The sequence below is a fragment of the Rhincodon typus genome, chromosome 17 (genome assembly GCF_021869965.1).
Source record: "Rhincodon typus isolate 14 chromosome 17, sRhiTyp1.1, whole genome shotgun sequence".
NCBI lineage: Eukaryota > Metazoa > Chordata > Chondrichthyes > Orectolobiformes > Rhincodontidae > Rhincodon > Rhincodon typus.
Genome location: NC_063348.1, coordinates 25,289,868 through 25,313,720, shown reverse-complemented (window position 1 = coordinate 25,313,720; position 23,853 = coordinate 25,289,868). Strand labels below are relative to the sequence as shown.

The 23,853-nt window shown below is 41.4% G+C and overlaps 1 protein-coding gene across 8 annotated transcripts in view; it reads right to left on the bottom strand.

Moving 5' to 3' along the window:
* Positions 1-17,749: 17,749 nt before the first annotated feature.
* LOC109912585 (cell wall protein DAN4-like) overlaps positions 17,750-23,853 on the bottom strand; it is a 70,486-nt gene continuing 64,382 nt past the window's right edge. For 7 of the 8 annotated variants that reach the window (XM_048607198.1, XM_048607196.1, XM_048607197.1 and 4 more), the window contains 3 exons: positions 22,504-22,569; positions 22,080-22,202; positions 17,750-21,256 (listed from right to left, as the gene is read on the bottom strand). In XM_048607198.1, coding sequence (XP_048463155.1) covers positions 20,004-21,256; positions 22,080-22,202; positions 22,504-22,569 — 1,442 coding nt within the window. In that variant the 3' untranslated portion in view covers positions 17,750-20,003. The remainder of the gene's footprint in view (positions 21,257-22,079; positions 22,203-22,503; positions 22,570-23,853) is intronic. The other variant, XM_048607200.1, reaches the window with a different exon arrangement.

The following is a 23,853-nucleotide window of genomic DNA, read 5'->3' as shown; positions in this document are numbered from 1 at the left end:
TAAACAGATCTGGCCAAGCCTGGCAAAACCTGAATGTGACTGGACAACATACCAATCAAGTTACCTAAGTCACAAGATTGACACAAAATTGGAATTTGACAACACCGTTTATTTGTTACGCTTAATTGCTACAAAGTAGGCCTCAAATTTGTAACAAGACTTAGAGTTTCGCAACATAAGTGTGTATGATGTTAAAAACCAGCTCGGAGGAGACCATCCCAATACACAATTGTAAAGCTTGGATCAGAGTCCTGTGAATGGCTGATTGTCCTGTTGGAGGAGCTGGGCTGACAGTACTTTCTTTGACCTGTTCACCCTCATATTTGGTGACCAGAAAACAAAATCGTGAGGGCAAAGTACCACAAAAATTAAGCAGCAGTCCTTTAAATAATTGAACAATGGCTGTAACATCTGGTTTTGTACGTTTATCTGGAAAATGATCTCAGTTTGACTGCAGGAAAGGCACAGGGCGATGACATTTACAATGTGTTATAAATAGCATACTTTGGCGGAGCTGCACCAGAAAAGGGAATTTGGCCCATAGTTTCTTCATCTACGCACAAATAAAGAATTTACATTGATAAAATAGATTAAGTTTGCATCCTCAATGAAACTCACTTGGTTATACAAAGGGCAGTGCTTAGCTCTAGAATAGTTCAAGGTGCTTCATCACAAAAAGAATTACTTTTGAAGTACAGTCACGATATCTATGTAGGTAAAGTAAAAATGTCCTGAAAATAGCGAATGAAACAATCAAAATCCTTTTTTTTTGTACTTGACACAGAATGTTTGTGATGCCTCTCAAAGACTTTGCTGCCTTTCTTTGAAGAGTACCAAGGGATAATTTCCATCCAACTGCATGTGCAGAAGGAAATTCAGTTTAATGTCTCAACTGAAGGACATCATCCTTCTTGAAAACTCCCTTCGTCAGTTTTTACCATTTCACAACAAGAAATGGAAAAATCCGTTGTGCACTTGTCTTAACCATGTAGTTTGATTTTACCTCCAGAATAACATCTCTTGTTCCGCAAGGTAAATTCATTCATGAATCACAGAGGAACTGTGTGCAGGAGTACCCCTAATTTGTTGAGCGGTATTATACCAATAATAATTCACTTTATTTCTCCTCCAGGCTCATTTTGTCCATGAGACCCAATTTACATTCCATTGGCCCTAATCCCATCAAAATGTTGAGTATCCAAATCTGTCCCAGAGTCCTACATTGGCTGGTATTGTCAATGGTTTGCTCTCCTCTGTGTCCGCCTTCAAATCTGTCAAACCACCTCTCAATTAAGCCCACCCTTGACCCTTACAAACATCCACTCTATTTCCAACCTCCCTTTCCTCTCTAAAGGTCTTCATTGTGCTGTGTTCAGGTCCAAGCTGCTCCTGTGGTATTGTATAGGATGGGCTGAAGGACTAAAATTGTTGATGATATTCGATAGCTACATGACCTTGAAAGAGTCCTGTACATGCTGCAGACAGCACAATCAAAACTTGTTTTCTGTACTAGCAAACAGTTTTGTCTTCTGTAGTTGTTTTTCTGTACTAGCTGTTTGTTACACTGCATAAGAGAAAGAGAGTTTCGTTCCGAGATGTGGACTTCACCTCAGACCAGGATTGTGAACAGTGCCAGGAATGAACCTAAGCCTCCAGACCAGTCGTCGATTGAGGGGTCCCCGACAGGCAGAGGGCATGAGACATTGTTTTTATTTCCTTTCTTTTCCTTTATTCATTCTTTCTATCTTTTTTCTTTATTCATTCACGGCATGAGGGCGTCGCTGGCCAGGCAGCATTTAATGCCCATCCCTAATTGCCCAGAGGGCAGTTAAGTGTCAACCACATTGCTGTGGGTCTGGAGTCACATGTAGGCCAGACCAGGTAAGGATAGCAGTTCCTTTCCCTAAAGGACATTAGTGAACCCGATGGGTTTTTCCAACAATTGGCAATGGATTCATGATCACCACTAGACTCTTAATTCCAGATATTTTTATTGAATTCAAATTCCACCATCTGTCATGGTGGGATTTGAACCCGGTCCCCAGACATTATCTGGGTCTCTGCGTTGACATTCCAGCGATAATACTACTAGGCCATCACCTCCCTGATCACTATTGTTATTAATAAACACCCACATTTAAGCAAATTGCTGTTGTTTAGTCTTCTCTTAACTATATTTAACTGAAACCAAAAGAACAGCTTGGATACATCCTGTGATTCAAGATACTTTTCGACGATGAGGACGGGATTCGGGAAAATATTTAAGAGAAAGGAAAGGCAACCTGATTCCTAGGAGACCTTCCGCATTCCAGGATGGAATGTAGAAGACTCTGGATTTGGGTCTGCATCTAACTTGTTAGCACAATTAGGAGCCCTGTAAGAATGGGGGATGGTTATTACTGGAAAAAGAGAGAAAGAAGAGTTAGTCATACAGGCTGCAGTACATGAGTGCCTGCGAGAAGTGGGCTTCCCCAATAGCAAGGACTGTTGTACTGCAAATGGGATGGATATTGTCAACAGCTTTGCATTCTACGTTTAGAGAATTAGAAGAGTGCCAGGCTAAGAATAGGCAGCTTAAAGCCACATTGACAGTGATAGAACAGCGTAACATTGTCCGAACAGAAGCAGTTAAGACAGCTCAGGAGAGAGCCAAGGAGGTGGAGGTAAAACAGAACCAGGTAGTATGCCGTCTGGCAGTGGTACAACAGAAAAAGAGAGCAAAACGGTGCAAGTGGGAAGTTGACCCAGTCAAAGTGCCGCATTGTTAACCTCACAATGGGACCCTGACCATTGGGATGGAGACATTTGGTATTTATCTGATTCAGAGTATGAATGGACAGAAGAGGATGCTCCACCTCTTCATCTATTCTCAGAGAAGGGGCTAATAGCACAACTCCTAATAACGAATAAGGCAAAACAGGTGGGAGGACAAAACCCACAAAATTCAAGAACAGTGAGAGAATAGTCCATTTCTGAACTACAGGATATGAGGTCGCACTCTAAGCAGAAGTCAGGTGAACCCTTGGCCTCTTGTCTGACACGGTCATGAGACCACAGCGCTCCCATATGACGCTGAGTGCCACAGAGCGAGGGAATCTGGGAGCATTAAGTGTTGATCCACATGTGAATAGTGCCCTTGGAAACACAGGGCAAACTGGATCATTGTGGAATGCACTGATACTAGCAGTAGGAAACAAGAACCATTCCCCAATGGATTGGGAAGGTGATGTTGAAAGATGGGAAAGCATACCAGAAGATATAAAACATTTGAGGGATTTGTCAATGCAAGCAGGTACATATTCTCCACAGTTTCAGGGTCCAGCCCAGGAAGCTTTCACAGCCAGAATGAGGAGCCAGCTAATGAGAAATGGTCCAGTAGCCTTGTTAGCCTTATTAGGGCCAACCCAAAGACAGGTATGTTTGTTGTTAGGACAGGTTGAGGATATGGAGGCTGGTAAGTGAAGAGTGAGGCCCACTCAAGCAAGTGACAAACAGGGACAACAAGGTGGAGATGGAACGGGTTCAAAAGTGAAACAAAAGGTAACCAGAAGAGAAATGTTTGCAGCATTACTGAAAGCAGGAATAGAGAGGAGTAAGATAGATGGAATACCTACGGATGCCATGTACAATATGTGGAGGACACACTGCTCTCCAAAGGGAAAGGAATTAAGAGAGACTAAATCAGATGTGGAGTGAGGAGAGGAAACCACACTGACTGCATCTCCTACAACATCCCTATATCCTGGCCTGGAGGAGGCCAGTCATTGTGGTAAGCCAGTCAGCTAATCGCATAGGTGTGGGGCCAGGACTCATGGTTCTGTGTAAGGATGTCTGCTGGGACGATCAGAGACCCGAGGCCTCATGTCCCTGTCACTATTTATTGGAGGAAAGACAATGTACAACAAAATCTTGCATTATTAGACACTGGGGCAGAAGTTACTATTAAACATGGCAATTCACATAGATATCTTGGGCACAAAATGACTATTAATGGATTTGGTGGGGCAATAACACTGGCAGTTAGAACAAATATTAGAATAGCCATGGGGAATGGACCTCCATAAGTACTCCCGATATTGATATTCAACATACCAGAAAATATTATCAGTATAGACTTATTAAAAGTTACCAGTTTGCAGACCCCACTAGGCAAATTCTCTTTTGGTATATGAACAGTGACGATTACTGTTGGCTGGGCAAAATGGGAACACTTCATTATTCCTTCGCCCACACGGTTGGTTTCAATGAAACAGTACCGTATTCCGGGAAGGCATAAAGAAATTGGGGATACTAAACAGGACCTGTTGCTGCGGGGATTGTGACATATACAGTATCTGCATTCAATAGCCCTGAATGGCCTGTAAAGAAGCCTGATGGCAGTTGGCGAATGACAGTTGATTACTGCCAACACAACAAATACGCTCCTCCACTGTCGGTGGCCACGTCTGATGTGGTCACTTATAGAAATTTTGTCACAAGGGCCAGATGCCTGCTATGCCGTTATTGATCTAGCAAATGCATTTTTCTCAATACCGAAAGCCCCAGGATTACAAGCTCAGTTTGCTTTTACGTGGGAAAGTCACCAATATACTTTCTGTCGGCTACCACAAGGATACCTACACAGCCCAACCTTACGCCATGGGCTAGTATCAAGGGACTTAGGTATGTGTCCGTTGCCACCGGACATCATGTAGCACATTATAGTGATGACATTTCGATCTGCGAACCAATGGAAACTGTGGTGGTGGAAGCTCTAGCCACACTGGTACAACATATGCCAGACAGAGGCTGGGAAGTGAACTCGAGAAAGATACAGGGACCAGCGCAATCAGTGCAGTTTTTAGGCAGTCAGTGGACAAAAGGGGATAGAGTCATTCCTGAAAAAGAAAAGAATAAAATACAAGATTTGGCTGTTCCAACTAGCCAGACTGAAGCACAGAAATTTACAGGTCTGCTCAGATATTGGTGCAGACATCTACCTCACTTATCCACATTACTAAGACCTCTATGTGCCATTACCTGAAAGAAATCTCGGTTTGAAAGGGGCAATGAACAGATTGTACCGTCTGTTCCTAGTTGTGTTGCTCTCTGCACAACTGCAGCAGACAACGAAGCAGTCTGCTGGATGCTGCAGAACTGGGGGAAACAGGAGCAATCTTCCCAGGAGGAGGATAAGAACTCTGGGGAGAAGAAAGCTGTCCTTGTGCATGACAGCAGTCAGCTGCAGCAGGCCCTAACTGATGGCCAGTTCTATTAGATGGGAGCTGGGTGCAGCAGACCATCATGGAATATTTAATTGTCTTTGGTCACAATGCCAGCTTTTAGTTTTCACTGTGAACTGTAACTTCAACATACTGTATACAAACCACTTTTATTGGTTGGACGGTGGACTTTAAAAATGGGAAAAGATACTCCTTTAAAATAAGGGACTGTAGAAAGATATGTTGTAGTTTTTTTTCAAAAATTAGTTACGGAAGCTCATTGTCAGCTGTATCTACAAGGGGGCCTTATTCAAGCAGTAGGGGAGGATTTTAGAAACCTCAGCTCTGAGGGTTTGTCCCCAAGGGCAGTTTTGCCCAGTGACAGGCTTTTGGTTGGTTCTTGAACTGAAACCAACTATGTGTGTATACTTGGCATAGCACCAACTTCTTGATTGGTTCCTGGCTGACTGGCTATAATGTGGTAAAAGCCAAAAGAACTGCGGATGCTGTAAATCAGGAACAAAAACAAATTTGTGGAAAAGCTCAGCAGGTCTGGTCGCATCTGTGGAGGAGGAAACAGAGTTAACGTTTCGGGTCCGGTGACCCTTCCTCAGACCCTTCCTCGGGTCACTGGACCCGAAACGTTAACTCTGTTTTCTCCTCCACAGATGCTGCCAGACCTGCTGAGCTTTTCCAGCAACTTTGTTTTTGTGGCTATAATGTGGTGTTTGGACAATGCAGAAATATCCAACCTGTGATATAGAAAACACCTCTCTCACTCTCCTCTTGCGAGCGGCGAAGTAAAACATTCCAAGCTGCTATCTACTCTCTTTCTGAAAATTCCCTTCTTGAACGGAAAACAGAAAAGCTACCTCAAAAGATACTGAAAGGCCAAATCTACAACTGGTGAGCAATTGAGAATCAGTGTGTATTCAGCCTCATGTTATCTCAATAAGTTAAAAAGAACTTGAAGGGAACCAAAGGAAAATATTTCATTGGCACCTGTAACCCAGACTAGTGCCAGAACTGTGTTTCACTGACATTTATTTTTGTTCTTTACCACCTGTATATTTGTGTCTTTGTGTTTCTGTTAGCAGGTTCTGGAGTACTTTGGGGTAGAGATTAAATCAGAAAGTTATAAGTAATTTATGTTCCTTTTCAGCCATTGGGCATAAACCATCCACTTGCAATAAATAGCTGCGGTTTTTGTTAAGCACAGAAACCTGATAAATTTTTGGTTTCAACATGGGTTTGTCAGTCAGAAAAATTCTTTGGATAGTTGGAATAAATATTTTCACATATGTGATGACTCCTGGAATAGTGTGGCTTAACTTCTAGGGCTTTACTGCAGTGAGTTGTGACATTTGAACTTTGCTTTAATTTTGTGGTGTTTTTGTTATGTTCAGATGCCTGTTCAATCGTCAAGCCCATATACACATTGAACACTAAAGTGGAATGAACTGGATATTAATTTCCAATCATGCCAAACAAAATTGCATTTATACAAAAATACAGCTTCAAAACAATTTAATTAGTTCTGCTCCAGATCTAAATCAGTAATGTTTAAATTATATGTACTTTGTGGCACATTAGTCTTGAAACAAAACTGTTTTGGATGTTTCTTTTTGTTCATTTGTGGGATGTGGGCATAGCTGGAAGGCTAGCATTACTTGCCCATCCCTAGTTGCCCTTGAGAAGGTGATGGTGAGCTGCCTTCTTGAACCACTGCAGTCCACCTGCTGTAGGTTGACCCACAAACCATTAGGGAGGGAATTCCTGTAGGTTGTAGGTTGCTGTAGGTTGACCCACATTGCCATTAGGGAGGGAATTCCAGGATTTTGACTCAGCAACAGTGAAGGAATGGCGATATATTTCCAAGTCAGGATGGTGAGTGGCTTTGGAGGGGAACTTGAAGGTGGTGGTGTTCCCATATATCTGTTGCCCTTGTCTTACTTGATGGAAGTGGTCATGGGTTGGAAGGTGCTGTCTGAGGACCTTTGATGAATTTCTGCAGTGCATCTTGTAGATAAGTACACATTGCTGCGACTGAGCATCGGTGGTGGAGGGAGTGAATGTTTGTGAATGTAGTGCCAATCAAGTGGGCTGCTTTGTCCTGGATAGTGTCAAGCTTCTTGAGTGTTGTTGGAGCTTCACACATGCAGGCAAGTGGGGAGTATTCCATCACACTCCTGACTTGTGCCTTGTAAATGGTGGACAGGCTTTGAGGAGTCAGGAGGTGAGTTACTCGCCACAGTATTCCCAGCTTCTGGCCTGCTCTTGTACCTACTGTGTTTATATGGTAAGTCCAGTTCAGATTGAAATCCCCCACTGCGAGTACATTTTGTGCCCTTGTCTTCCTCAGTGCTTCGTCCAAGTGTTGTTCTACATGGAGGAATACCGATTCGTCAGTTGAGGGAGGACGGTATGTGGTAATCATCAGGAGGTTTCCTTGCCCATGTTTAACCTGAAGCCATGAGACTTCATGGGGACTGGAGTCAATGTTGAGGACTCCTAGAGCAACTCCGTCCTGACTGCATACCACTGTGCTGCCACCTCTGCTGGGTCTGTTCTTCCGGTGGGACAGGACATATCCAGGGATGGTTTGGTGGTGCCTGGGACATTGTCTGTAAGGTATGATTCTGTGAGTATGACTATGTCAGGCTGTTACTTAACTAGTCTGTGAGACAGCTCTCCCAATTTTGGCACTAGCCCCAGATGTTAGTGAGTAGGACTTTGCAGAGTCGACAGGGCCGTTTCTGCCGTTGTCTTTTCCAGTGCCTAGGTCGATGCCAGGTGATCCGTCCGGTTTCATTTCTTTGAGACTTTGTAGCGATTGGTACAACTCCGTGGCTTGCTAGGCCATTTCAGAGGGCAATTGAAAGACAAACACATTGCTGTGGGTCTGGAGTCACATGTAGGCCAGACCAGGTGAGTGTGGCAATTTTTCATTCCCTGAAGGACACTAGTGAACCAGATGGGTTGTTCCAACAATTAGCATTGATTTCATGGTGATCAGTAGATTCTTAATTCCAGGATTCAATGGAAAATCAGCCATAGCCTGATCTGTTCCAAATCCACTAAAGCTAAACATTGTGATAACCTGTGCCAGAAGACTTGTTAAAAAATTTGTTTACTCATGAGGTATGTGCATCACAGTCAGAACATCATTAGTGCCCAGGTCCAGCTGCCCTTGAGGTGGTGGTGGTAAGCCACCTTATTGAACCATTGTATTGGATTTGCTACAACTGAGAGATTTGTTGGGAGAGAGCAGTTCATTATCACACACAATATGTGAGTGGATATGGATTCACCCAGAGGTTCACTCAGCACGTTTCCTCCCCTGAAGAATATTAGTGAACCAGTTAGGTTTTTGGGATAATGGCCACAATTACTGGAAAATTTGGAATAAAATTCTATTATGAAAATTAACTGAGTTTAAGTTTCCTTACTGCTTTTGTGGGGTTTGAACTCACATTTCCAGATCATTAGGCTAGGCCTCCATTAGGATCACAGTCGAATATTACAACAGAATAGAAGCCATGCAGCCTATCAGGTCCATTTTATTCCATGAAAGACTAGTCCAATGTAATCCCACAGTCTGGTTTTTCTGCATTAACAATGTAAATTATTCTTGTTAAAGTACATGAGATGAAGTACGTCTGCGTCAAGAAATTTCTTCTCATTTCCGTTTTAGTTTTTTTGCCAATTATTTGTGGTAACTAAAACAAGTGAAACCTTATTGTAAGGTATGCCACGAGATCTGGTTCTGCCTGGAACTTGCAGTCATTTGTAATAAATGTTCTATGCACACAGAAATGGTACTACAAGATCTTAAGCAGCTAAACCTTTAAACAAATATGAAGCGTTAATGTTAAATGAGTCCAATTTATAATGCAGATTTTATGATATATAAAATTTTAGTTGAGGGTTTTGCAAGTATTTAAGCAGCTTCAAGTGCTCAGCTCAATAATGATTGTTTCAGTTATTTGTCTGAAGTGTCCCAGCATGCTCATTCCCAAGAACCAGGTATGGCAATGTTTCCTTTCTTTTGGTCTGGAAATAATCAGCTTTAGAACATTTTCCTGAACACACTCCAGGAACTCTTCATACTCTCTTCCCCTTACTGTACTATTGTCCCAGTCTGCATTCAAATAATAACATTCCCTTACTCTATAATGTTTACATCTTCATGTAATTTCTTTGAACATTTGTTTCTCTACATCCTTCCCACTAGTTGGTGGTCTACAGACTATACCGAGCAATGTTCTCCTTTATCAATAGCAACTCTTTTCATTCCCTGAACATCTTGTATTCAGGAATATTTCACACTTAGTCCTGCCCTCCTTTGAACCAAGTCTCTGTTAGAGACACATCAAATTTCTAAATGGCAATCTGCACTTGCAATTCACCAGCCTTATTTATCCAACCATGTGCATTTACTGGAAGCACAGTAAACCTGATTTAATATTTTTTTCCTTTTCTCTGACTCTATTGAGCAAGCTACTATTCCCTATTCTAGTGCTATCTATTTTTCTCCGTATTCTCTGGACCATGGTATTCCTCTCTGATATTAGCACTTAGCTCCTACACCCCTGCTGATTTAAAGTCTCCTCAACACTTTTCTCTTATTTTTACAACGTCAAGCATGCCCTGGCCTACTGTTACCTCCAACAGGTGGGCACACTTTTCCACCTCTCTTCCACTGCTACTGCTACTGGCTCTAATCAGATCAGTGTCTTTCTCCCAATCTCTCCTTTAACCTCTGCTCCTGATTCTACTTCCAATCAGGTCTGTCCTCTTTTTATATGTTTATAAAAAGATTTTATGGTTCCCTTCTGTATTATTGATTAAACTTTTATCATTCCTTACTTTGCCTTTCTGTTACAAATACAAGGTTCACATAATTGCTATGTTTGAGACTGCGTCTTTAATTTAGGATAAAATTAAAGAGTCACATGATCTGTTCTGACCAACAAGCCTGAGTGACATTATTGTTAAAGGTTAAACAGAGGCCTGGGTTCTTTGCTGGAGGGTGTTGTTATTCACACTTGAAGATAATGACAGCAGCATCGAGGAAAGTTTTGAGAATTTTAGATTGTTTACTTTAAACTGTTGATTTACTTCCAAAATAGTAAGAGAATTGGGATCTCAAGGATACCTAATCAATGTTTCTACCTGGAAATGAGGCCCATTTGATGCACTTTGTCATGGATATTGGTATTGAGAAGGAAAGCGTTTCTAAGCCATCCCTAATCTTCAGACACAGGCAATCTGCCGGTCTCTGGGAGAGAGATACAAACGTCATTGTGGTTCAGCATTAAGGTGGAATGCGGGTAGGAACCTGCATTTAGATTGTGAAGGATAAAGTCATGAGGATTTGAAACAAAGCTAGAAAATTTGCCTAGTTTGTGCGAGAGGGATAGTCACCAGGAAAATCCCTTACCATGAAAGAATGACCATGAGTTAAAGATTAACGGGAAGGAAATGAAGTAACTCTCAGGAGCTAAGAATCCATTAGAACAGACTAAAGGACAGCTATGAAGTGGATTTTTTTGTGGTGTTGAAACTAAAACTGGTAAATTCCGTTCTGTGGTTTTGCATACAAGTTCTCTGCAAAAGTAGGATTTAACCAGTAGTGCTTTTAGTCTGCAAAAAATGAAAGAACTGTAAATGCTGTATATCAGAATTCAAGTTCTGAGGAAGGGTCCTTCGACCCAAAATGTTAACTCTGATTTCTCTTCACAGGTGCTGTCAGACCTGTTGAGCTTTTCCAGCAATTTCTGTTTTTGTTTGTGCTTTTAGACTAGTTGCAATAGTGAAAGTCTTTAAGCATGAAACCTGTAGATGATATGCTTTTCTATTAACTGGAAGTTTGAATTTCATTCTAAAAGTCATTATAACACTTCATATATCCTTTCCCAATTATTCTGGATTCTGTAGATAACTTATTTAACAAGGCTCCAGGTTCTGTTTTTGATGCCCCTTTATTCAGCGTGGAAGAAATATACTTGGTTTGTCCACAAACATTTACATCTTGAAGGCCTGCCATTGCTCATATTCTGGTTTATTGGCCAATCTTCAGCAGAATCTAATATAGCCATCACAGGTCTGCTCTCTGGCTGGAGAGCTAATGACAGCCTGGCAGCTCTTCAATGCTTGGCACTGCTGCCAGGGATGTGGTGGCTACTGCTAGCACCATACCCACCAGAAGCTGAGGATTGCTGACAGACTTATGCTCCAGTGAATGATGATGGGGGCGGGAGTTGGGTGTCACCAGTAGATGGGGGTCATGGGGAGGGGGAGGTGTGTGGGAATGAAATGGGGTCAGCAGTGAGGGCAGGCAGGAGGGTTTCAGTAAGTTCCCCTTTCTTGAGGCAAGATCCCTTCATCAGATGCTTAGAACTTTTGAATAAGGGACTCCCCAGAAGCCTGCAAACCTTTTGAGCTTCTTGTGTGGCAACTCCCCTGCTCACTTAAGGGCCCTAACTGGTGGCAGGACGGGAAAGGTCATTATATGGGCTTTTCTGCCATAAACTCAATCGGGGCATGGGCAGGTAGATGGAAGGGTCCCCCACCCATTGTACCCCCACCACCAAACTTATCATGGGGAGGGCATTAAATTCCATCCTTTGTTTCAAACTCACCTATGCTGGATCCCTTCTCAAATCATGAAGATTGATGACATTTCTTTGTACTTTCCCACAACCAGTTTAATTCCAATTATATTATGATCACTGTGACAAATATGTTTTCCTAGTGAAACACACTCTTTTGGCCCTAATTCATTTTGTGTTATGCCAGAAACTGACTGAATAAAAATGGTCTCCTGCATGTGTTTAAGGATTTTATCCACCATCCTTCACTCCCTTTTTACTCCCCACCCTTCCCTCTTACTCCTCCATTATTTTTATGTGTTCGGAAAATTTCATCTCCCTTTGATTATATGAGGGTCTTTCACGAACTTCACCAAAGAACAGCTCCTTTTCCGTTCTATACCCCAAACCAAACAGATTCAAACTTTGAACCTACTGGCCTGACAACCATTTAATGACTACTGAAAAGTAGCAGATCATCATGTTAAATTAAAAACTGAAGGATTAAAACTCAAAATGTAGGAACCAAGATTGACACAGTAGGGAAGAGATTGACCAAACATTGGTTAGATGGCATCAATATTAGACTGTAAAAGGAAGACAGGCAGGTTGGGGATTACACTGTTTTAGCATGCCAGAAATAAACAAGTCGGGGTGGTTAATGAGCCTGCTGGAGACTAGTGAAATACTGTTACCAAAATACAATCTTGTCCGAAATTGGAGACCAAACACCTATTGATTGATTGCTTTGCTGACCACCTTTCCAAACAAGCATAACCCACTGTTTGCCACTTTAATTCTCCACCCAACTTCCATCTGACCTTAGCATCCTTGGCCTCCAACATTATTTTCATAAAGTTCTGTGGAAACTCAAAGAGCAGTATCTCATTTATCATTTAGCCTTCTGCATTCAACATTGAGCTCAATAATTTCATATCATCCCCATTGCTCTCTATTGTTCCTTCTTTTCTTCCATTGCTCTGACCCAAATTCTTTGACTTAAAACAGTTACATTAAGACTACATTTTTCATTCTCTCCTTGGTGACGTGTCCTTCTAAGTATTTGCAATACTTTTTTGTCTATAATTCTGATATTCAGTATCTGCAGTATTTTGTCTTTCTATTCTCTATGCAGTAACCAACTTGATAAGTGATCTGTGCAAGATTACAGTTATAGTATAACTTGCATGTATATATTGATACAACTCTGGTGGGAATGTGCTGGAAATCAAGGCCCAATATTCCATGATCTGCACCAAAAGGGTAATTGTCTCATTCAAATCACCCAAAAGGGTCATTCGTTTTCTCTTTATAACTGCTAACTAGATCAAAAGAGATTTTTACCTGGCTTTTCAATAAACTCAAAAATAACAGTTTATTCCAGGCAAACTTATTCAAGTGGAAACAAGTTATCAAGTAATCATCTCTGCGCATTAAACTATACCCACCTGAATCCCAAAATACACTTTCATACACAGAGTCACAGAGCACAGAAACAGACCCTTCAGTCCAACTCATCCATGCCAACTGAGTTTCCCAAACTAAATGAGTGCCACTTACCTGCATTTAGTCCATATCCCTCTAAACCTTTCCTCTTCATCTATCTGTTCAAATGTCTTTTAAATGTTGTACCTGTACCTGCACCTACCATTTCCTCTGGTAGTTCATTCCACATACATACCACTCTCTGGGTAAAAAGTTGCCTCTCAGGTCCTGTTTAAATCTTTCTCCTCTAACCTTAAAAATATGCCCCTAATTTTGAACTCCCCCACCCTAGGGAAAAGACCTTTGCTATTCACTTTGCCCCTCATGATTTTATAAACCTCGATAAAGTCACCCCTAATCTCCTACACTCCAGTGACAAAAGGCCCAGCCTATTCAGCCGCTCTTTATAACTCAAACCCTCAACTTCCTGCAATAGCCTGGTAAATCTTCTCTGAACCCTCTCCAACTTAATAATATCCTTCCTGTAACAGGGTGACCAGAACTGCACACAGTACTCCAAAAGTGGCCTCACCAACATCCTGTACAACCTCAACATGAATCCCAACTCCTATACTCAATGGTCTGAGCAATGAAGGTAAGTGTGCTAAACGCCTTCTTAACCACCTATGTACCTGTAATCCAACTTTCAAAACACTATGTACCTGAACTCCTCGTCTCTCTGTTCTTCAATGCTACCCAGGGCTCTATCATTAATTGTATAATTCCTGCTATCGTTCACTTTACCAAAATGCAATACCTTGCACTTATCCAAATGAAACTGTATCTGCCCCTCCTCAGCCCATTGGCCCAATTGATTAAGATCCCTTTGTAATCTTAGATAACCTTCTTCACTGTCCACTATACCACTAATTTTGGTGTCATCCACAAACTTACAAACCATGCCTCCTAAATTCTCATCCAATTAATTTATATAAATGACAAACAACAGTGGACCCAGCACTGATCCCTGCGGAACATCGCTGGTCACAGTCCTCCAGTCTGAAAAACAACCCTCCCACCACCACCCTGTCTCCTACCATCATACCAATTTTGTATCCAATTGGCCAGCTCTCCCTGAATCCCATGTGATGTAATTTAACAAATGACTGTTGATCTTATGAATAAATGAATGTATTGTAGCTTACATAGGCTTCAAAGGGCTTGCATATATTTTGCAATGCATTTTGTAAAATGTAAAGTAATATTGAGAACATTACAGGTGAATACAATAAAAACAATGAGACATATACGTAGTTCTGTAGAGCAGTTATATGGAAAAATAGAGAAATGCCTGTGGATCAGAAGTCTAAAATAATTACTGGGATCTTCACAATAACACTCAACACTGGAGCCCCCCCCAATGATGGGTCCTCAGCCCCCTACTGTATTCCCTGTACACCTACAACTGTGTTGCCAAATTCTGAAAAATGCCATCTACAAGTTTGCTGACAACACCACCATAGTGGGACGGATATCTATCAACAACGAGTCAAAGTACAGAAGGGAGATAGAAGGCTTGGTGCTGTGGTGCAATGAAAACAATCTGTCTCTCAACGTCGACAAAACTAAAGAGCTGATCATTGACTTCAGAAAGAAAGGAGGAGAACACAACCCCATCTACATCAATGGAACTGAAGCTGAGAGGGTGAAGAGCATCAAGTTTCTCGGAGTGACGATACCCAACCACCTGTCCTGGACTTCCCACGTAGATGCGACAGTCAACAAGGCACAACAACACCTCTTCTTCCTCAGACGGCTCAGGAAATTTGGCATGGTCATAAGGTCCCTCACCTACTTCTACAGCTCTGCCCAGGACAGTAAGAGACTACAGAAGGTGGTGTGCACAAGCCAGACCATCATGGAAGCTAACCTTCCATCCATGGACTCTATTTACACGGCTCGCTGCCGCAGAAAGGCGGTCAACATCAAAGACCCATCGCACCCTGGGAATGACCTCCTACAACCTCTTCCGACAGGCAGAAGATACAGAAGCCCGAATGCACACTCAAGCAGGTTCAGGAACAGCTTCTTTCCGGCCATTATCAAACTGTTGAATGGACTCTAGCCACAAATAATGTAACCTGTATGTCTTTTTGATCTGTACATCCTTTGCTTGCTGTACCACTGCCAGTACCGCTCATAAACAAAGCTTTTCACTGTACTTCAGTACACGTGACAATAAAATCAATCATCAATCAATTAAAATAAAAGAGAAGACTGAAGTGAATTCTCACAGTTCCTTCTCTTTGTGGTTGATGAGCTCACATTGTTGTTGGACATAGAATGTTGGGATTCAACTGTGGATCTAAAAAGCACAAACTTTCTCAGTCCTGGGTGCCATTGCTAAAGTGGGTGAAGGGGAGCCTTATTTGTTTTCAAGTCCCCAACTGCATTTTCCAAACGAATGACTAGACTGTGGTCTGGAGCAGCAAGTCTGATATTTCACTACTATAGTCCAGGGGCACTAAGTACCTTTACACCTGTCCTACAGCTACCCCACTACAAGCAGCTAACTCAGCAGAGTCTTCAGATTGCATTAAGCAAAGTGAAATTTAAATTACTCTAATTCAATTGCTGGCATTTATTTTGTGGGTAAAAGAGGAAGATAGTTGGAGATGGAATGCAATATGCCCTTTGGTTGAAATGCAGAGAGCACACTAACATTGTGCTGTCTGCCAGTTACCATTTTTGCATACAGCCAGTGACAACCATACTCTCTAGTGGTTGCACACATCAACAGCAATTGTATTATTAATTTACACTTTTTCAAGCTAGTCTGCAACACATTAAGGAAGTTGAATTGTAGCTGTGGAAGGTGTTGGGAGCCATTCTGCCAAGGTGTTTTTTGATTGTGTATTGGAGGTCTCAGTGAAGTGGTGTCCAATATTCTCATCGCATAAGAGACCCTCCACACACAGGATAATAAAAGAATGGGAACAGGTAGATGGCAGTGTTACACCACTAACCTGGGTGCAGTGCTACAAGTCGTTTAATGGGCTCATTTAAGTAGTCAAGGTCAGTGAATGCATCTTCAAGTGACATCCTCTTACTGTATTATCAGCACCTACCACTGCTCAATGCCCCACAAACCAATCACTCATCTACCAATGATCTCTAAAAATCAGTACTCATCCCTAGCATTCACTTCACCCTCTGAGATTTAACCATTTAGTGTTGTTACAAACATCACGCTACTTCTCACAACTTGCAGATGCAAGTGATTTCAACATAACAAGCCCAAAGTCTAAACAAACTACAATACACTTCCCTCTTTCTCACAGGAGAATGTGGCACACAGCTGGAGGACCTGACCCCTTTGGCAGAGATGGTGCTGACCATTATGGGAAAGGCCATTACTGAGCCTGTGTCCAATAGTGCAGCTGGAACTATTAAACATAGTCATATCTATGACCTAATCCATCCAATCCCATCCCATAATACTCTCATCCTAAAGTCTTCTGACTGAAAAGCTGCTGATGGTGTAAGCATGCTCATCTCACATTCTCCTTTATCGTCACCACTAACTAACATTTTCCCTTTCAACTCCTAAAGAATTTCAACTTAGTCAGGCAGTCGAGGAAGAGCAAACAAACCATGAAAATAAAGACACATTTTCACATTAGCGGCCACCAGCACCAATACTGATACTATAATTTTAAGAGGATAGGTTAGAGAAAGGATCCTCATGTGCGTGAGACACCAGGCACAAATACAGTCCAGTTCGGGTAGAGGCACAAACAACACAGGTATCAGCTCACTCAATGTCACACACTAGTTCTGCTGAAGGAAACCTCAGATCAGGAGTACGATTGGGACAGGCTGTGGGAGAGAGTTAATGGTGCATTGGAAAGTATGTGTTCAATGTTGAGAAAGACAGCACCAAGTATCCATTGAGTTTTATGCAGGTAGGAAGCCTTCTTCAAAACTGAATAGGTGGCCACCCCATCAACACACATGTGGATTCCAACCATGCTGCAGACTGCTATCTGATATTTCAGCATCTCAAGCCACATGACAAAGTGATAATGACAGAGTGCTGGCGTAGAAACTCAGACATCTGTCGTCATGGCTTTGAATACCAATATGCAAAAGAGCTTCTTGGCACTCATGCATCTGTTCTTCAATGAACTTGCTTCCTAAAGACCTTCTGCAGAAATGTCCTGCTGCTGAGAGTTCTTCCCCACCTCTTCCCTCTTCCAGCAATTAATCCTGCTCTGTGTGACTTCTACTCATTCGTCCAGTCATCATGCTAAATTCCATGAGAAAACTCTGTCAAGCCATCGTTAATGTTAGCAATTTGTTAGTATACACATCTTAAAGTCACTAAATATGTACTTCAGCACCAACCACAGTGCTCTGCACAGCTATTCTCCTCCACAATGAATCTACAGAGTGCTACAGACAGAGTAAGTGAGTGGGCAAGAAACTTAGCAGGTGGAATACTGAAATAACTCCACAAAGGCTGATATCCCATTACCAAGACATTCTTTATTTAAACGTGCATAGTATATGACACTGACCCAGCTAGCACAGAGCCAGCTCCTAGGCTGAACAGAACCCCTGACACCCCTGTTCTTATCTGTCAGCCAGGGCTCCCAGATTAGACCAGGTTAACAGCCCCAATCAGGGAACTCACCTGAGATCCACATGGCTGACCACGTTCCAATCACAACAATATAATGTGGGAAAATGTGAGGTTAGTGCACTGGCAGGGAGAATAGAAGTGGTGAATATTATTTAAATGGGGAAAGACTGCAGAAAATTGCAGCACAGAGGCATATGGGGGTCCTCATGCAGGAATCACAAAATGCGAGCACACATGTTCAGTAGATAATAGGGAAAACAAATGGAATGTTGGCCCTTATTTCAAAGGTAATAGAGTATAAAAATAGGAGCCTCCTGCTAAATCTATACAAGGCACTAGTCAGACCATACCCGTAATATTCTGAAGAGTTTTGGGCCTCCTTTCTAAGCAAAGAAATTGGAGGTGGTCTACAGTGTGTTCTTCAGGATGATTCAAGATATGGAGGGATTTTATTTTGAAGAAAGGTTGAGTTGGTTGGGCTTGTACTCATTGGAGTTTAGAAGAATGAGGTAACCTATTTGAAACGTGTAAGATTCTTAGGGGGCTTGAAAGGTAGATGCAGAGAGGTTGTTTCCCTTGTCAGAAAGTCTGAGACCAGGGGGCATAATCTCAGGGTAAGGGTCATCCATCTTAGACAGATGAGGAATTTCTTCTCTCAGAAGTAGTAAATCTGTGGAATTCTTTATCACAGAAGGCTATCAAGGCTGGGTTGTTCAGTATATTTCAAGGCTGATATAAATTTTGAATCAAGGAGGAAATCAAAGATTATGGGTAAAAGACAGGAAAATGTAGTTGAGGATTATCAGATCAGCAATGATCACATTAAATAGAGGAACAGAAACGATGGGGCAAATGGCCTACTTCTGCTCCGACAGCTTATGGTTCATATAATTGAAACTTTCAATAAATATTGAAAACCCCCTAAAACACACATGTAGAACTGTAACTGCCAGAAGAATTAATCCAGTGTCTAGCATGTATGTAATGTCTCTTCAATTGTATTGCTGCATTCGTGTTGGTGATGGTATTGAGTGGGCAGGAAGGGGAGGTGGAGGTGGGGTCCCTCATGTTAGTAAGTGTGGAAGGCAATTAAAAGTGGTAGGCTAGATAATGGAGTTCCAAAGTGGCAACAATGGCATCAAGTCAGCATCTCATGATCTATCTGCTCTGTATACTTATGTATGCCTGCTAACTCCTTTAGCAGTACAGTGTCCAGCACACTTTACAACACAAGTGAGCAGCGGAGGAAGAGGGAGCCATTATATGTCATTATATTGTTGCTGGGCTTTGCTGTATTCTGGCCAAGTTGTTGTTAAGACATACCATGTAAAAGACATACACTAAATTATTACAAATAAAATTATGCAAATTTTGTACTTTTATGTCCATTAGACTTGGTCTTCCATGAAGATAATACAGTAATTCAGATAAGCAAAGTATTCATGGCAGCAAGATACAATAGTATCTCAGCTATTAATGCACAAGAGATATTTTAATAGTTATATGATAAATTGAAGCATAAGAATCTCAAAATTATACAAGCACCTCTGAGAAGAGACATAAATTTCAGAGATGTAGCATTGAAAAAAAATTAAAATTAAAGGCAAGAAAACTCCATAGCAGTGCTTTACAATTGCACATTATAGCTCAATGCTCAATAACACTTTTTTGCACTGTATTGCTGGAAGGTTGTGTTAGGTTACTGCATTGTTTTCATTAAAAACTTATTTTATTGCAAAAATTCCACTTAATCAAAAATACACCAAATACGTTGTTTTTTAATATGAGATAGTGGTTGAAGCATTTTGTTTTGTTGCAATCTCACCATAATCAAGGATAGAAGTCCCCAAAAATATTTAAATCAATATTAACAAACAGGACTACAATCAACTTCAGGATAACCCAAATTAGAATCATAGTACTTTGTTTCATCATGGTTATACTCCAAAACTCATAATGAATACTCAGGCAACTGATCCTCTGAAAGCTCCCTATAAGTTCCAGAATGAGACAGTTCTGTTTGACTTACTGCTGATCCACACCACACCTTCTCCCAATGTGCTTAGTTTGATGAAGAAACGCTGCCATTACTGTAATGGAGCTGTATTATAGTTCCTATATTTTTCATTTTTCTTTCTCTTACATATCTGAGTCTGCATACATTCCATTTATTAAATAGTCCACTTGAACATAGTCTTTCCTTTTATTGCTTTCAAAAGCTTTTTGAGCAAACAATATTATACTCACTAAGAAAAACAGCAGCCCAAATATTAGTATGGCAATTAAAGAACTGGTATCAGCTAAATGTTTGATTAGAGATCCGGCAGGGACTGAAGGAAAGATGTAATAGTTCCCATCATTGAAAGCAGGTGTAGTTCTTGATTCTTTCTCTGGTGATTTTGATGCTCCTCTGGCCATTGTGGATGTGGTCATAGTTACAGGAGCTGAACTGTTCATTTTGTTTGTTGTAGTTTGAGTGTAAGTTACAGAAGCATTTGAAATATTCGTGGCTTTTGTAGATAATGCCTTTGCCAGTGTAGTTTGACGAACAGTTGTTGAAGTTGATGCAGTTCGTTGAGCAGTTGATGTTAGTAGCTCAGTAGTTTCTGCTAAATTAGTAGTGGAGAGTTGTGTGGTATGTTCATTTGCTGATGAAGTTGATTCATTGACATTTATTGTTGAATTATTTGGAGTGGGTATTATTGTCATGGTTGGAGGTGTTTGAAAACCTGAAATAGATACTGATGGAATAGCTGAGGTTGTACTTGTGACTTCTTGAAAGATTGTAGTTGTGGCTGCGGTTGTGGTGGGGAGGGCTGGCGATAGTGTGGTCGTGGCTGTGGTTGTGGTGGGGAGGGCTGACGATAGTGTGGTCGTGGCTGTGGTTGTGGTGGGGAGGGTTGATGATGCTATGGTTGTGTTGGGGAGGGCTGATGATACTGTGGTCATGGCTGTGGTTGTGGTGGGGAGGGTTGTTGATGTTGTGGTCGTGGCTGTGGTTGTGGTGGGGAGGAGTGATGATGCTGTGGTCGTGGCTGTGGTTTTGGTGGGGAGGGGTGATGATGCTGTGGTCGTGGCTGAGGTTGCGGTGGGGAGGACTGATGAGACTGTGGTCGTGGTGGGGAGGGCTGATGATACTGTGATCATAGCTGTGGTTGTGGTGGAGAGGGTTGATGATACTGTAGTTGTGGTTGTGATTGTACTGGGCGTAGTGGGTGATACTGTAGTTGTGCCTTTGCTTGCATTCCTGGTGGCAATAGCTCTAATGGCACGATGTGACAACACTGGAGATGATTTCTTTAAAATAGTAGAATTTTTTCTGGAAATCTTTTTATCAATTGTTCTATCCCTTTGTATGCGACTTAAAAAAATCTTGTTTGGCAAACCTTGCCCTAGAAAACAAGAAAGAAAAACGTAGTTAAAAATATTTAGCAATGCTATGTACATTTACTGTCGACACATTATTCCCAAATGCTTCTCAGAACATTCACAGAATAACACAATAGGTCTGCTTGGATGTTCAAGATCTTTCTCCTTGACCCAGACGAGCAGCAAGTTAAACCAGTGTAATTCTCAATACTGCACACAAACGTGTGATTTGTCTCCAGCAGAATATTTTTACTGGATACAGCAATGCTTATGCTGTCTCTTGTAACACAAGAACTAGATGTGGGTGATATGGTATTGAAAGATTCCACAGGAAGTTTACTAAAGCTCACTAGCATATATAAAATTACATTCAAAGGCTAAAACAAAATCAGAAATTGCTGGAAAAGCTCAGTGGAGAGAAAGCAGTTATATTATCATGATTGTGTCTCTTAAAGGCATACTGTCTGTGAGCCATAATACAGTATGCATCATTGTAAGGAAGAACTGGAGGCTGTTTCTAGACAAAAATGAACTACTCTGATTATCTGGCCTTATTTAGAACTGGCAGAGGCTCACTTATTCTTTCAATAGGGAAATAATACTCTGTCCTCGAAACGTTAGATAGTAAAGTATAAAAAAATTAATTTTGGAGAAAGGATTACATTGCAAATAAATCTGAATCGATGTAATCTGTAAACAGTTGAAGAAAAAAAACAAGTTTATCAAAGGATTTCTGGATTTTAAGTCAGACACATCGCAAATAGTTGGCAAAGAACCAACATAGGTAATTAACAAGAGGCAGTTTAATGCACTGAGTTCTTGAAAATAAACTGATTCATTTCATACCTATTTGCAGAGCTTTAGCATCTTCCACAGTTACTCTTTTACAGACTGGGATATCAAGACAGTGCAAATAAAAGCAAAGATTTTGTTTTTCTTCAATTACAACCCAATTACACTCCAAGCCATCTGCAACACAAATTGAAAGAAAATCTTGTGTATCATCTGCATCACTTTTTAATCTAATAACACAGATTTAACTATAATAACTTTAGGGCTAAAAATTGGTCCGTGATGTGTTTTGGGTACAACAGTTACAGACGGAAGGAAAGAGATCATGATTCCAAAAGAGTTCAGACGGGCCTTTCAGAGGGATTAGGAGCGAGTAGCCCGAGAGGTGAATTCCTGGACTCCAGCTCTGAAGAGCTGCCAGGTATGCCAAAAGAAGTGTTATGATCTCAACATAAATATCCCCCTTGTAGATGCACACCGCTCCACCAGCAACTTTCAGTTTGGTCCGTGTGGTCCTTCATAGAGACTCGTGGATTCCAGAATTCTGTGAAAGCACAATAAGACAAGTTTAATTGCCTTTATTTTTATTTTGTGGAATGTCAGCATCACTGGCAAGGCCAAAATTGGATGAGCAACAAATGCTGACTGCAATGCTTCAAGTGGTTGAAAGCAAAATCAGCATCACTGGTCTTCTTGTGTTGTCACATAGCACTACTTATCCAAAATTGCACCAAGCAGGTGCATTTAACAAATCTTCAAAGACCAAGTGTTTCACTGCAAGACTGACCAGGACCTATGTTCCCTCTAATTCCTTTGGCTTCCGTGCATGCCAGTGACTTTCAAAATCAGAAATCAATGCTGGGGCAATGGCACTGGCGCATCGATTGGCATGTGTGGATGCTTGGAGCAACTGGGTGCTCACACAACCTAGAGGGAACATTGCCCAGGACTAGCATAAGGGCCAAATATCTAATTTGAAGGTAAGTAAGATAATATTGATGAGCCAGGAAGATGGTGGAGTGGTGGAATAAAAGTTCTGTTAATAAAGAAAATATCAGTGCCATAAAACTCAATGATTATTGTGAAAACCAATCTGATTCATGAATGTCATTTCGGGAATGAAAAATGCCTTCTTCATCCCGTCTGGTCTACATGTGACCAATATTCTCTATTCCACGTACACTGATTGGCATGTGGAAGCCACTGCTGCCCAGGAACCTTGAAGATCCACACGGAGGAAAAAGAATTACAGGGAATGTTGCATGCGGCTCCAGATCTTGACCAAAATTGTTGCCTCTTTAAAGCCCTTGAAATGGCCTAGCAAGCCACTCAGCCTGCTCACCACCACTTTCTGAAGAAGAATTAAGAACGAGCAATAAATGTTGGCCCAGCCAGCAACGCCCAAATCCCATTACAAAATAAAAACAAAATTCTGCTTCTGCAAAGTGTCTGAAAGTAACTCAAGACGGTGTTTTGGAAGTATTGTGGTGAGTTTCTGGATTTGCAAGAGTGTTGCTGCATGATCATAGGGAGGTCAGAAAAACAAGTGACAAAGGAATGGGGGCTGCAGTTGGAGAATTCATTTTACTTCATACTTAAATCCTCCAAGCTTAATCTTTAGAAGAAATGCCACTATTCTTTACATACTTCTCAGGCAAATTAAGGATTGTTGTTGTGCACAGCGGTCCTTGTCTTGGAACAGCTAAAGATCATGAGCAAAAACAAAGTTGCTGGAAAAGCTCAGCAGATCTGGCAGCATCTGTGAAGGAAAAAACAGAGATGACGTTTTGGGTCCGGTGACCCTTCCTCAGAACGTGTTCTGAGGAAG